At 42.9% G+C, this 15,801-nt stretch overlaps 1 protein-coding gene across 1 annotated transcript in view; it reads left to right on the forward strand.

Annotated features, from left to right (window-relative positions):
- The window catches only part of IPO11 (importin 11), a 661,807-nt gene that overhangs the window by 271,435 nt on the left and 374,571 nt on the right, over positions 1 to 15,801 (forward strand). The window contains exons 20-21 of the mRNA XM_089653447.1: positions 2,811 to 2,924; positions 5,038 to 5,153. Coding sequence (XP_089509573.1) covers positions 2,811 to 2,924; positions 5,038 to 5,153 — 230 coding nt within the window. The remainder of the gene's footprint in view (positions 1 to 2,810; positions 2,925 to 5,037; positions 5,154 to 15,801) is intronic.

The following is a 15,801-nucleotide window of genomic DNA, read 5'->3' on the forward strand; positions in this document are numbered from 1 at the left end:
GGGGGTATGTGCACTTCTAGATGTTGGAGGTACAGTCATGGCCGAAAATATTGACACCTCTGCATTTCTGTCAGATAATGCACCACCTCACCCAGAAAATTATTGCAGTTACAAATGTTTAGGCATTCTCATGTTTATTTCTTTTGTTTGTATTGGTTTGACACAAAAAAGTGGAGAAACAAAAAGCCAAATCTGACACATTCCACGCAAAACCCCAAATATGGAATTGACAAAATTATTGGCATCTTCTCAAAATTGTAAGAAATAATTGCATTCCAAGTTTGTGTTGCTCCTGTAATTTGTAATTAAACTCACTTGTATCAATTAACAGATGCTAACAATATAGAAATCACCCACGCAACCAGTTAAAATGATGAAAAACTGACTCAACCTTTCTGTTGTGTGTCTCTGTGTGCCACATGGAGCATGGAGAAGAAAAAGAGCAGCAAAGAATTGTCTGAGGATTTGAGAACACAAATTGTAGAAAAGCATGGACAATATCAAGGTTACAAGTCCATCTCCAGAGATCTTAATGTTCCTGTGTACGCTGAGCACAGCATTGTTAAGAAGTTTACAGCCCATGGCACTGTAGCTAACCTTCCTGGACATGGACGAAAGAGAAAAATTGATCAAAGATTGCAATGAAGAATTGTTTGCATGGTGGATAAAGATCATTGGTCAACATCCAGACAAATTCAACCTGACCTTTAGGCACAGGGTACAACTGTGTCAGCTCGCACTATATGTTGCCATCTGAATGAAAAGGGACGATAGTGTAGGAGATCCAGGAGGACCCCACTGCTGACAAAGAAACATATAAAAGCCAGATTGGAGTTTGCCAGAACTCACCTGAGGAAGCCAAAATCCTTTTGGGAGAATGTGCTGTGGACAGACAAAGCAAAATTACATTTTTGGTAAAGCCCATCATTCTGCTGTTTTCAGAAAAAGCAATGAGGCCTTTAACCACTTCAAGACCAGACACTTTTACCCCCTTCCTGACCAGGGCAATTTTCAGCTTTCAGCGCTATCACACTTTGAATGACAATTGCGCGGTCATGCAACACTGTACCCAAAGGAATTTTTTACCATTTTTTTGAGACAGAAAAAGCTTTATTTTGGTGGTATTTATTCACCACTGGGATTTTTATTTTTTTTGCTATGTAAATGAAAAAGTCCAAAAATTTTGAAAAAAAGTGTTTTTTTAATAAAATTTTGCAAATAAATAATATTTCATCATAAATCTTTGCCAAAATTTATTCCGTTATCTTTTTAGTACAAAAAAAAAATCCAAATTAGTTTATAACAAAAATTATAATTTTTAAACATTTTTTTTTACATTTTTATTTTATTTTTTATATTATTATTTTTTATGTTTATTTTTTTTTTTACATACTGTCACCCTAGCAGTACAGTGTCACCATGGTGACACTGTACTACTTGTGGAGGGTGATGAAGATTTTTTTTTTTTTTTACACATTGCTTTTACACCCATATAGGATGTAAAAGCAATCATTTCTCTTTCTCTCTGTGTGCATTCTTGCACTCATTGAGAAGTACTGAATGAGCTGTGATTGGTCACAGCTTGTCACATGGTACAAGCCTGTTGTGAATAGCCTTGTACCATGTGACCTCTGTGATCATTCACAGATTTCACACGTAGTAAGCAATGATGTCACAAGTGACATCTTGCTTACTACTTTGCATGTGATCACTGATTGGCCAATCAGTGATCACATGATCGGGACCTCGTACAGAGGTCCCGTCCGACGATCGGTGTTTCACTGTGTCCGGAGGACACAGCGGGCACCGGATCGCGGTGCTGCGCTCTCCCAGGGAGTGCGCACAAGCAGGGTGCGGGGAGGCCGTTTATAAACGGCCACCTGACCCTGCACTGCCACCGTCCGGCCGTTTATATGCAACGGCCGGTCGGGAAGTGGTTAAAGAAAAGAACACAGTCCCTGCAGTCAAACATGGTGAAGGTTCACTGATGTTTTGGGCTTGCTTTGCTGCTTCAGGCACTGGATGTCTGGACCGTGTATATGGCATTATGAAGTCTGAAGACTTCCAAAGAATTCTGGGGTGCAATGTAGGGCCCAGTGTCAGAAAGTTGGGTCTTACAGCAGGACAATGACCCAAAGCACAGATCAAAAAGCACCCACAAATGGTTTCAGACAAAGCTCTGGAGAGTACTGAACTGGCCAGCAGTGAGTCCAGATCTAACCCTATAGAGTACCTGTGGAGAGATCTCAAAATACCAAATAATAAATTGAGGGTGCCAATAATTTTGTCCAGTCCATTTTTTGAATTTTGCGTGGAATGTGTCAGATTTGGCTTTTTGATTCTCCACTTTTTTGTGTCATACCAATGCAAACAAAAGAAACATGATAATTTCTAAACATTTGTAATTGCAACACTTTTCTGGGCAAAGTGGTGCATTATCTGACAGAAATGCAGGGGTGACAATATTTTTGGCCTTACCTGTAAGTGTACTTTCAGGTGCTGGAGGTATGTGCTCTTCTAGGTGTACTTCTATCTACAGGCTTTTGGAGACTTCTGGAGGTATGTGCACTTCTAGGTGCCTGCACATTATAACCGCATCTTTTTTTTCCCCTTACAGAATCTCTGAATCATTGGTCAGTTTTCACCCCCTTATTTTTTGATGACAGGTTCACTTGAAAAATGCAGAAGTGTCTTTATGTAAATGTAAATTATAACACAATTTAGTCCTTGGTTTGACTTGCAAGGTTTGTATTCAGCATTGTGTATTGTTGACCCCATTTATAACAACATCTTTCCCAATTTAAATCCAGATTCGGCCCTTCGTTGGTTGCCTAGTCCAGTACTTACCTCTGCTCTGGAAACAGAGTGAAGAGCACAATATGCTACGATGTGCTATACTAACTACACTAGTTCATCTGGTAAAGGTAAATGACTGCAGCGGTTGATGTTATCTTTAAATAAATACTTCACACAATTTATTTTCAGGTGATTTATCATACCTCGGTTCACACATGTGCGTTTTGTGATGTGATTTCAAAGTGCAAATTTTCATGACGAGTAAAGTTGAATGTGTTCCTATTAAGGACCTTCAGATAGATTCAGTTGAATTGCACTGCGTTTCAGAAAAAGGGTCCTGTGCGAGTTTGGGACTGTGCGATCTGTAGAGTTGAATGGGAAGTGTCAGAATACAATGTGTTTTTCATTGATTTGTCTTGGAAGAGTGTAGATTGTAGGGTGTTTGATTGCTATTCCGTGGCAGAGGAGATTGAGAGAGAGGCTGTGCTGTAAAATGCATTAAATGCAGTGCTGTTTACACAAAAATGCAACTGATTCGCACTCCGAAACTGTGATTTTAAGGGATAAGTTTACCTTTTAGTAAAAAATAATAAATGCACATTTTTTTTGCAGGCAAAAAAAATTTGCATTTATTTTTTTGTCTTCAGGAGCCTGTAAAGCATTGCACCAGCTATCAGCATTGCACACCTGTCAGTATATCTGCTTACCCATACGGGATATTCGAGCAAGCAGATATACTGACAAGGAGAATGAATGAACTACCAGGGAGCTCCACAGAGTTGTGGTAGATAATTGAAGACTACAAGCTGACAGCCGCTAAGGCTGTTGGGGCTTGTAGTCTCTCATTCACAGAACACTGTGAATGAATGACACGTCCGGGCGGAACCTGACAGCCAGTGAAGGGGGAGAAGATCCCCTGCTAGCTGTCAAAGTGGGGGAGGGGGGAGGTCTGATCATAACATGTTACACCCTGAATATTGGTGTAACAAATAACATGTTATGAAAGGTGACCTTATCCTTCAAACTGCATATGTGTGAACCTAGGCTTACAAATTGTGGTAGTACTAAACTAGTCTTTGTTTCTTTTATTTGCACCTGATACACTCCTTGTTGTGTGTGTGTGTGTGTGTGTGTGTATGTATGTGTATATATATATGTATATATATGTATATATACACACACACATACAATATCACCCTATGGCAAAAAGAGTGTTAGAACTAGAAAACAACACTCCTCTTTCTTCTCTAGCACATAGGGGATATATTATTTTCTGCAGTCCATAGACTGTGAATGCTGCAGAGCTGATATTTTAAGATTTCAGAACAGCATTGTCAGCTCAATGCAGGATAGGATCTCCCTGGATTTCTGGCAGGATCAGTAGGTATTTATTTTTTGCTCTTGTCAAACACTTAAAATGTTTTAATGGTATATTTAACAGCCCCAAAGGGAGCAATTAAAGTGGAGTTCCACTCACTCTGTCAAAAAATAAAAGTCAGCAGCTACAAAAACTAGCTGCTGACTTTTAAAAACAGCCACTTACCTGTCCCTCGGTCCCGTGGTGTGTCCCCGCAGCCCGTTTCACCGGCCGTCCTGTATTCCAGGAGGCCGGCATATTCAGTGTGGGCACCCGGCTGTGATAGCTTGTGGCTTCACAGCCGGGTACCCACTGCACATGGATGTCCCAAAAGACTACAGGAAGGGAGGACACCTTCCGCTTCCGATCGCCTAGGCGATCGGACCAGAGGTGGGAGCGGGTACCTGTCAAATTGGGGTACCCACTCCCCCCCTCGCCCCCCAAAGGTATCAATCCTTAATGGGGAGCGGGGGAGCAGTCCTTAAAACGGAACTTCCCTTTTTGGGTGGCGCTCCACTTTAAGAAAAGTTAATTGTTAGGGATTACATACATTTTAAAATCACGTGATCCACTATAATAATCAGGTAAAGTACTGTATCTCCCATGGAAAATACAAATATATTAAATTCAGTGAGGAGTTCAGTGCCCATATAAATTACATGGGTTACTAAACTCTACAATCCCTATGGTATTAAGTAGTACATCTTCCAATTTGTAAATTTATGCAAATACAATATTGTCAGAAATACTGTATATATTGATATGGCAAGGTTAATTTTTCATGATACAATCAAGTATGGAAATAAAGCCCACACATATATACATAAACAGTGAACAGCGCGTCCAGGCAGCGGTTTAATGCTTTTATTTGATTTTGGGAACAGGGCTTAGGTGGAGACAGCCAGAATTTATATCCATTCCTGCTTCCTGTAATTCAGCTGAGTACAGACGTGTCCCAGCCACCACATATCTACCTCCTGGAAGATGGCCTGGAATTATGGTAAGCTGCTTGAAATATGAGTCTTATCTTGCTGCATCAGTCAATAGAAGTGTCTGAAATAGTGCAGCTTCCACACGTGATTATTGCAATGATTATTTTGCCTCTGCTGAGAAAAAATTTAATTATTTTATAATTGCCCAAGTGTGAATCTTATATCTTTGCACATTTGAATTCTTTTGAAATAATTTTAACCCATCTGTTTTACTATGGGTTCCATCATTTCTGTCTGACATCTGTTCCTGCTTCACTCTGTTGTCCAACAAACTAGATTATATGTTAAGTTTAGTGTAAACATGAAACTTTTATGTAAAGTTTAACCACCGGGTCTATTTGTTGCAGTCCGCCTGACTTGTACTGAAATGGGGGAACTGTGTTTGAACTGTACATTCATTGTGCTACATTACTAAGCAGAGAGCATGGCATCTGTATGTAGTAATTAAATATGTGTGCTCTCATGTACATAAGCCAACACTTATAAACAGTGACACATTTTTTTTAAGACATTTAACACATTTGGAAAACTTTCTCTATGTTAGACTTACAACAAACATATCTGCATTTACATTAAAATTTATCGAATATCCAGGTTTATTTTTTTTATTTTTGTTAGAATATGAGTAATTTGAATATTTTCAAATAAGATGTCTTGGTATCCTAAGATAAACCAATAGATGTGAAGTCAAAACCTTTGTAATAATCTAAATATCTACTGTATGCTTGACTTGGTACAGAACTGCAGCTTTTTTCTCAGACATGACTGTTGCTCTGTAAGAACCTCACTGAGAGTCTTATCTTCTGCCACAGCTATGTGCATGTAATAGGTTCTGTCATAACAATGCAGTCCATACATTAGTCAATTTTTTTTTTCACTCAACTGGCAGGTTTAACGAACAAAAAAAAAATGACCTGATTCCCCCATCCACACACTCGATGTGGCTGGGGGAATCCTTGCTGCTGAGTTATTGTATTGTGACAGCAGAGGGGATTTCCCTGTCATCAGAATACACTGATCAATAAGGAAAACCGTACAGGGAAGTTGTACAGACGTGATCCATGTATGTCAAGCAATAATGGTGTTATCAGGATTTTATAAAAGAAAACTAGATGAGACAGGAGACAGAACAGTCTCTGTGGTGTAGTTGACACTTCTGCTCTGAGAGGGAGAGACTACATTTGAATAACAGCACACTTAGCTCTCAGTGAAAGGGGAGGCTGCACCAATATAACAATGACAAGCTCAAGTGATTGAACACTTCTGCTATCAAATAATATATATACAGTATATATATACAGAAAGTATTCAGACCCCCTTCACTTTTTTCAATTTTGTTATGTCGCAGCCTGATACTACAATTGTTCAGATTTATTTTTCTCTCATTAATCTACACTCCGTACCCCATAATGACAAAGCAGAAACTGAATTTTCGAAATGTCTGTGAATTTATTAAAAATAAAAAAACAAAATATCCAAAGTTTTCAGACCCTTTGCATCAACACTTGAAATTTTAGCTCAGGTGCCTGCCATTTCTCTTGATCATTCCTGAGATGTTTCTGTACCTTGACTGAAGTTCTTGTAGACTAAATTTGATTAGACATGATTTGGAAAGGCGCACAACTCTATAAAAATCCTCCTAGCTGACAATGCATACTGTATCTGAACAAAAGCCATGAGGTCGAAAGGAACTATCTGCAGAGCTCAAAGATAGGATTATTGCAAAGCACAAATCTGGTGAAGGCTACAAAAGAAGTCTGCTGCACTGAATGTTTCCCAAGAGCACAGTGGCCTCCATAATTCTCAAGTGGAATACGTTTGGCACAACCAGGACTCTTCCAAATGCTAGTCGCGATGTCCTAAAGCTGTACAGATACTGGAGGGAGGTCTTTCAGATCATTTCCCTAGTATCACAGTATACTGTTTCCCAGGATCCCTTACCTTGTCTGATGGGAGCTTTGGATGAGGAGATGTTACAACCCGGAATGTATATTATGGTATCTAGGCTTCTATATCTGGCTAGAAAATTAATTGCAAGGCAATGGCGGTCTTCGGTCCCACCAACTAAAAAGCAATGGATAGACTATGTCAACTCACTACTCCTACGGGAAAAACTCACATATCAGCATCGTAATGCTCACCGCAATTTCAGCTTGTGTGGCAGGGCTGGCTAGATGTTCCTGTGCTTGCCCCTTCTCCAATTGTTAGTAGATAGGCTCTTGCAGGTGTGATACGTTATTATATGACAGATGATCCCATACCTCCCTCAGGAGGTGCTCCACGTAGTCCTTTTCATGGTGTCTCAGGTGAACCAATTACTTGTTTTTGGACTTGGTTTTTATGTTATGTATTGTCAAGGTGGTCCCGGATCCTTATATTTCATGCTCTGTCTGGTTAATGCTTCTGGTCTTTTATATGTCACAGGATCTGTGCATCCAAGTTGTAACACTACATATAATTCTGATTGTATTTTCATGTTTTCAAGATTCTGTATGCACTGTTTCCACTTTTCAATTTCCTTGACAATAAAAGTTGTTTGGCTTGAAGAAAAAAAATAAAAGAACTTGACACTCTGACCTACAGAGATCCTGTGTGAAGATGCGACAAAGTTCCAGAAGGACAACCATCACTGCAGCCCTCCACCAATCTGGGCTTTATGACAGAGGGGCTAGATGGAAGCCTCTCCTTGGTGCAAAACACATGAAAGCTGCTTGGAGTTAAACCACTATAGAGAGGCGTGTGCCTTTCAAAATTATGTCTAATCAATTTAATTTACCACAGGTGGACTCCAACCAAGGTGTAGAAACATCTCAGCAATGATCATGAGAAATGGGAGGCACCTGAGCTAAAATGTCAAGTGTTGTTGTAAAGTGTCTGAATACTTATGTCAATGTGCTATTTCCGTTTTTCTATTTTTAACCACTTGAGCCCCAGAGGATTTACCCTCCTTAATGACCAGGCTTTTTTTGCTGTTTGGCGCTGCACTAATTCAAATGATAATTGCGCGGTCATGCAATGCTGTACCCAAACGAAATTTACGTCCTTTTTTTCACACAAAATAGAGCTTTCTTTTGGTGGTATTTTTATCACCTGTGCGCTTTTTATTTTTTGCGCTATAAACAAAAAAACCACAAAACTTTTGAAAAAAAAACAATATTTTCTACTTTCAGCTATAAAAAAATATATCGTAAACTCAAAGTTAGTCATAAATTTAAGCCAAAATGTATTCTGCTACATGTTTTTGGTAAATAAAATTCCCAATAAGTGTATATTGATTGCTTTGTGTGAAAGTTATAGCGTCTACAAACTATGGTATAGATACTGTAATTTATGGCTTTTTTTTTGCTATACAGCGCTACACTAATTCAAATGATAATTGCGTGGTCATGCAATGCTGTACCCAAACGAAATTTACGTCCTTTTTTCACACAAATAGAGCTTTCTTTTTGGTGGTATTTGATCACCTGTGCGCTTTTTATTTTTTGCGCTATAAACAAAAAACCACGAAAAATTTTGAAAAAAGCAATATTTTCTACTTTCAGCTATAAAAAATATATCGTAAACTCAAAGTTAGTCATAAATTTAAGCCAAAATGTATTCTGCTACATGTTTTTGGTAAAAAAATACCGTGCATTAGCGGGCAAAGTGGCGCTATCTAGGAGGGGCGCTAACACTATCGGAAGTCACCAGTGACACTAATACAGTGATCAGTAAAAATCTGTAAACTGATCAATGACACTGATGACAGGGCAGTGAAGAGGTTAACTGGGGGGGGGGGGGCGATTAAGGGGTTAAATGGGATTTCTGGTGCACTAGCGGGCAAACTGGCGCTATCTGGGAGGGGCGCTAACACTATTGGAAGTCGCCAGCGACACTGATACAGTGATCAGTAAAAATCTGTAAACTGATCAATGACACTGGTGACAGGGCAGTGAAGGGGTCAACACGGGGAGGGGGGGCCATCAAGGGTTAGACGGGAATATTGGTGTATTAGCGAGCAATCTGGCGCTATCTGGGAGGGGTGCTAACACTATCGGAAGTCGCCAGCGACACTGATACAGTGATCAGTAAAAATTGGTTCACTGATCAGTGACACTGGTGACAGGGCAGTGAAGGGGTTAACTGGGGGGGGGAGATTAAGGGGTTAAATGGGATTACTAGTGTACTGGCGGGCAATCTGGCGCTATCTGGGAGAGGCGCTAACACTATCGGAAGTCGCCAGCGACACTGATACAGTGATCAGTAAAAATTGGTTCACTGATCAGTGACACTGGTGACAGGGCAGTGAAGGGGTCAACTAGGGGGGGGGCGATCAAGGGGTTAAACGGGATTACTGGTGTACTGGCGGGCAATCTGGCGCTATCTGGAGGGGCGCTAACACTATCGGAAGTCGCCAGCAACAATGATACAGTGATCAGTAAAAATCGGTTCACTGATCAGTGACACTGGTGACAGGGCAGTGAAGGGTTAACTGGGGGGGGGGAGATTAAGGGGTTAAATGGGATTACTGGTGTACTAGCGGGCAATCTGGCGCTATCTGGGAGGGGCGCTAACACTATCGGAAGTCGCCAGCGACACTGATACAGTGATCGGTAAAAATTGGTTCACTGATCAGTGACACTGGTGACAGGGCAGTGAAGGGGTTAACTGGGGGGGGGATCAAGGGGTTAAACGGGATTACTGGTGTACTGGCGGGCAATCTGGAGCTATCTGGGAGGGGCGCTAACTCTATCGGAAGTCGCCAGCGACACTGATACAGTGATCAGTAAAAATTGGTTCACTGATCAGTGACACTGGTGACAGGGCAGTGAAGGGGTTAACTGGGGGGGGCGATCAAGGGGTTAAACGGGACTACTGGTGTATTAGCGGGCAAACTGGCGCTATCTGGGAGGGGCGCTAACTCTATCGGAAGTCGCCAGCAACACTGATCAGTAAAAATCGCTTCACTGATCAGTGACACTGGTGACAGGGCAGTGAAGGGGTTAACTGGGGGGGAGGGGGGCGATCAAGGGGTTAAACGGGATTACTGGTGTACTGGCGGGCAAACTGGCGCTATCTAGGAGGGGCGCTAACACTATCGGAAGTCGCCAGCGACACTGATACAGTGATCAGTAAAAATTGGTTCACTGATCAGTGACACTGGTGACAGGGCAATGAAGGGGTTAACTGGGGGGAGGGCGATCAAGGGGTTAAACGGGACTACTGGTGTATTAGCGGGCAAACTGGCGCTATCTGGGAGGGGCGCTAACTCTATCGGAAGTCGCCAGCAACACTGATCAGTAAAAATCGCTTCACTGATCAGTGACACTGGTGACAGGGCAGTGAAGGGGTTAACTGGGGGGGAGGGGGGCGATCAAGGGGTTAAACGGGATTACTGGTGTACTGGCGGGCAAACTGGCGCTATCTAGGAGGGGCGCTAACACTATCGGAAGTCTCCAGCGACACTGATACAGTGATCGGTAAAAATTGGTTCACTGATCAGTGACACTGGTGACAGGGCAGTGAAGGGGTTAACTGGGGGGGGATCAAGGGGTTAAACGGGATTACTGGTGTACTGGCGGGCAATCTGGCGCTATCTGGGAGGGGCGCTAACTCTATCGGAAGTCGCCAGCGACACTGATACAGTGATCAGTAAAAATTGGTTCACTGATCAGTGACACTGGTGACAGGGCAGTGAAGGGGTTAACTGGGGGGGGGGGCGATCAAGGGGTTAAACGGGACTACTGGTGTATTAGCGGGCAAACTGGCGCTATCTGGGAGGGGCGCTAACTCTATCGGAAGTCGCCAGCAACACTGATCCGTAAAAATCGCTTCACTGATCAGTGACACTGGTGACAGGGCAGTGAAGGGGTTAACTGGGGGGGGGGGGGGCGATCAAGGGGTTAAACGGGATTACTGGTGTACTGGCGGGCAAACTGGCGCTATCTAGGAGGGGCGCTAACACTATCGGAAGTCGCCAGCGACACTGATACAGTGATCAGTAAAAATTGGTTCACTGATCATTGACACTGGTGACAGGGCAGTGAAGGGGTTAACTGGGGGGGGGGATCAAGGGGTTAAATGGGATTACTGGTGTACTGGCGGGCAATCTGGCGCTATCTGGGAGGGGCGCTAACTCTTATCGGAAGTCGCCAGCGACACTGATACAGTGATCAGTAAAAATTGGTTCACTGATCAGTGACACTGGTGACAGGGCAGTGAAGGGGTTAACTGGGGGGGGGGCGATCAAAGGGTTAGACGGGACTACTGGTGTATTAGCGGGCAAACTGGCGCTATCTGGGAGGGGCGCTAACTCTATCGGAAGTCGCCAGCAACACTGATCCGTAAAAATCGCTTCACTGATCAGTGACACTGGTGACAGGGCAGTGAAGGGGTTAACTGGGGGGGGGGGCGATCAAGGGGTTAAACGGGATTACTGGTGTACTGGCGGGCAAACTGGCGCTATCTAGGAGGGGCGCTAACACTATCGGAAGTCGCCAGCGACACTGATACAGTGATCAGTAAAAATTGGTTCACTGATCATTGACACTGGTGACAGGGCAGTGAAGGGGTTAACTGGGGGGGGGATCAAGGGGTTAAATGGGATTACTGGTGTACTGGCGGGCAATCTGGCGCTATCTGGGAGGGGCGCTAACTCTATCGGAAGTCGCCAGCGACACTGATACAGTGATCAGTAAAAATTGGTTCACTGATCAGTGACACTGGTGACAGGGCAGTGAAGGGGTTAACTGGGGGGGGGGGCGATCAAAGGGTTAGACGGGACTACTGGTGTATTAGCGGGCAAACTGGCGCTATCTGGGAGGGGCGCTAACTCTATCGGAAGTCGCCAGCGACACTGATCAGTAAAAATCGCTTCACTGATCAGTGACACTGGTGACAGGGCAGTGAAGGGGTTAACTGGGGGGGGGGGTGATCAGGGGGTTAAATGTGACCTAGAGTGTTCTAACTGTCAGTGTGTAGTGTTTTGCTCACTGTTTGGATGTCTTCTTCTCTGTCTGGAACGGAATGTGTCCAAGCAGAGGAGAATGACATCATATCCTGCCCTGTGTAAATGTCAACACAGGACAGGATAGGACAGGGACCGATCATGTGATTTCAGCCAGAAATCACTGGCTGAAATCTAATGATTGATCCCTCCTGGATCGAATCGTATCACCCGCGGGTCGGCGGGAGCGTGCGCGCGCGCCCCCTACCAGCGAATGTGTCGGGAGTGCGGAGCACGTTTTAAAACGTGCTTTTGCGCTCCACTGCCGCCCTGCACACGTATATACACAGTGGCAGGGCGGCAAGCAGTTAATAAATTCACATTTCTAAAATTCTGTTTTCACTTTGTTATTCTGGGGTACTGAGTGTAGATTAATGAGAAAAAAATTAATTTAAACAATTGTAGTGTCAGGCCGCAACATAACAAAATTTAAAAAAGTGAAGGGTGTCTGACTACATTTTGAATGCACTGTGTATATATACAGGGCTTTTTTTCTCAGATAATAGGTGCAGGAGCTCAACCATGCCCCCCACCAATCCGCATCAAATGGTGGGTGGGCTTTAAAGGGGCATTAAATAGGAGTTCAGGGATGCACTACACACAGAGTTTAGGAGTGTGTTACATATAGAGATCAGAGTACATGAGTGCAGACTGCAGGGGTGCGCTACATACAAAATGCAAAGTTCAGGGGTGCGCTACACACAGAGTGACAGGTTCAGGGGTGCGTTAAGTACAGAGTGCACTATGTACAAAGTGCAGGATTCAATGGTGTGCTACACTCAGGGTTCTGGGTTGTGCTGCGTACAGAATTCAGGGATCAGGGGTGTGCTATGTACGTAGTGCAGGATTCAGGGATGCACTATATACTCAGTGCAGTAATCAGGGGTGCACAGTGTATAGGGCACAGGGTTCAGGGGTACACCACATAGAGTGCTGGGTTCAGCTCTATTTCACAGGCCCTTACATCTGTATCCGCCATCCACATCTCATTTCCACCCCTTTCCAGCTCTGACCTCTGCACCACTCCCTCCATCCCCCAACTCTGCACACCCCCTTTCATTGCCCTCCTCTCCCCCCTTACCTCTTTCCTTCATAGCTTCCACACATTTTACCTTAAAAAAAAAAAATCCCACATTGTAGGCAGCTCTACCGCTCTTATTTGCAAAAAGATTGTCTGTGAACATCGACATCCACACACCTGGAAACAAGTGGGGAACATAGAATGTACAGCCTACCACACAGTGCCCCTTTCCACCCCCGTTTGTTCACAGAGGGCTTGAGAGTGGTACAATAGTGAGTGTCTGCAAGCAAAAGTGAAGCATGGTGCAGATTCCTTGCGAGTCTGAGACTGTATTTCTGCAAATGGAGTTGGAGATTTGGTCAGGATCAATGGTGTCCTCAATGCTGAGAAATACAGGCAGATACTTATCCATCATGCCACACCATCAGGGGGGCATGTGATTGGCCCCAAATTTAGCAGCAAGACAATGACCCCAAACATGCAGCCAATGTCATTAAGAATATATGTTCAGTGTACGGCTCCATGCACACTAGTGTTTTTTTAAGCTCCTAGAAGCTGTTATTAGCAAATTTTTTCTGCTCCTAGATGCTAAATAGTGTTATCCTATGTGTCCATGCACACTACTTTAGGCAATTAGCATTTTTTGAGCGTCCGGGTCTAGGAGCACAAAAACATTGTTTTGTAGAGTTTTTTGGAGTGTTTTTCCAGCAAAAAAAAAAAGCTAAACACTACTATTACAGCTTTTTAAATAGCTTTATTTCCCAACTATATGTACTGTAAAAACGCTAATAAAACACTAACACTCCTAAACACTTCTGAATGCTACTAAAAACGCTCTAAACAGTGTTATCCAACATTTTTTCCAGCGTTTTTTGAACTAAAAGTGTTACTAAACCCACAACAGTAAAATCAGTCTCTATATATGCAGTAAAGCATGTTTGTTATACTTACTGTGGAACCTAAGGGGTTAATCCTTAGCATTGTGTGAAAAGAATGTTTGATCCTGTCTTCTCTGATCCTTTCCTTCTTCCACAGTCCCCCATCCATCTGCTGACAGTACAGAGCCTTGGGGGCAAACTGCACATCCTTATGCAGGCCATAGATGGGGAGAAAAACTGCAGATTTTTCTTTTAAAAAACGAAAAATCGGTTGTTCAAGTGGCCGACGTTACCATCAATGGTAAAAAAAATCGGCCGATTTTCTACCCGTCTAGAGCAAAAAGTGTCCCTGCAGAGAGCTCTGCTATTTCTTTGACAGTTCTCTGACAGTTCCTTGACATTTATAGAAGTTGCAACAATGTATCTATTTGTTTCCATTTAGGATACAGATGTTTTTATTCGGAAACAAATAGATACAATGTTTCAACCGCTGTAAATGTCAAGGAACTGTCAGAGAACTGTCAGAAATAGCAGAGCTCTCTGCAGAGACACTTTTTGCTGGACTGGAATTCTTCTTATTTTCATCCTACTTCTTCTTCTTCTTCATCCTCATCCTCTTCTTCTTCTTCTTCATCCTCATCCTCTTCTTTTTCTTCATCCTCATCCTCTTCTTCTTCTTCTTCTTCTTCTTCTTCTTCTTCATCATCCTCATCCTCTTCTTCATCCTCATCCTCTTCTTCTTCATCATCCTCATCCTCTTCTTCTTCATCATCCTCATCCTCTTCTTCTTCTGCATCATCATCCTCATTCTCTTCTTCTTCTTCATCATCATCCTCTTCTTCTTCTTCTTCATCCTCATCCTCTTCTTCATCCTCATCCTCTTCTTCTTCATCATCCTCATCCTCTTCTTCTTCATCATCCTCTTCTTCTTCTTCTTCATCCTCTTCTTCATCCTCATCCTCTTCTTCATCCTCATCCTCTTCTTCTTCTTCTTCTTCATCCTCATCCTCTTCTTCATCCTCATCCTCTTCTTCATCATCCTCATCCTCTTCTTCTTCCTCATCCTCTTCTTCTTCCTCATCCTCTTCTTCTTCTGCATCCTCATCCTATTCTTCTTCATCATCCTCATCCTCTTCTTCTTCATCATCATCCTCATCTTCTTCTTCTTCTTCATCCTCATCCTCTTCTTCATCCTCATCCTCTTCTTCTTCATCATCCTCATCCTCTTCTTCTTCTTCTTCATCCTCATCCTCTTCTTCATCTTCTTCATCCTCATCCTCTTCTTCTTCCTCGTCTTCTTCTTCCTCATCCTCTTCTTCTTATTCTTCATCCTCATCCTCTTCTTCTTCTTCATCCTCTTCTTCTTCATCCTCTTCTTCTTCCTCTTCTTCTTCTTCATCCTCTTCTTCATCGTATTCCTCTTCTTCTTTTTCTTCTTTTTGTCTTCCTCTTGCAGGTCACTGCTCATGCGCAGATTTTTTATCGGTAAAAAATCGGCCAATTTGCCCACTAATTGCCGCGGAAATCGGCCGATTGGCAAAATCGGCCGATTTTTTTCCAACTTTACTGAAAAAAAAAAACGGCCAAAATACCGAAAAACGGCCGACCAAATCGCCCACTAACGATCCGAAAATCGGCCGATTTTATTTTCGGCCGAAAAATCGGCCGATTTTCGACCCATCTATGGCCTGCATAAGTTTGGTGTGTATTGATAGAGAGTTATTTTTTTTCTCGGGAGGGTGCATGTGATCAGCACACGACCAATCAGCACT

This window comes from Staurois parvus, unplaced genomic scaffold (genome assembly GCF_062004578.1).
Source record: "Staurois parvus isolate SC_StPar_1 unplaced genomic scaffold, SC_StPar_1.0 ptg000714l, whole genome shotgun sequence".
NCBI classification, from domain to species: Eukaryota; Metazoa; Chordata; class Amphibia; order Anura; family Ranidae; genus Staurois; species Staurois parvus.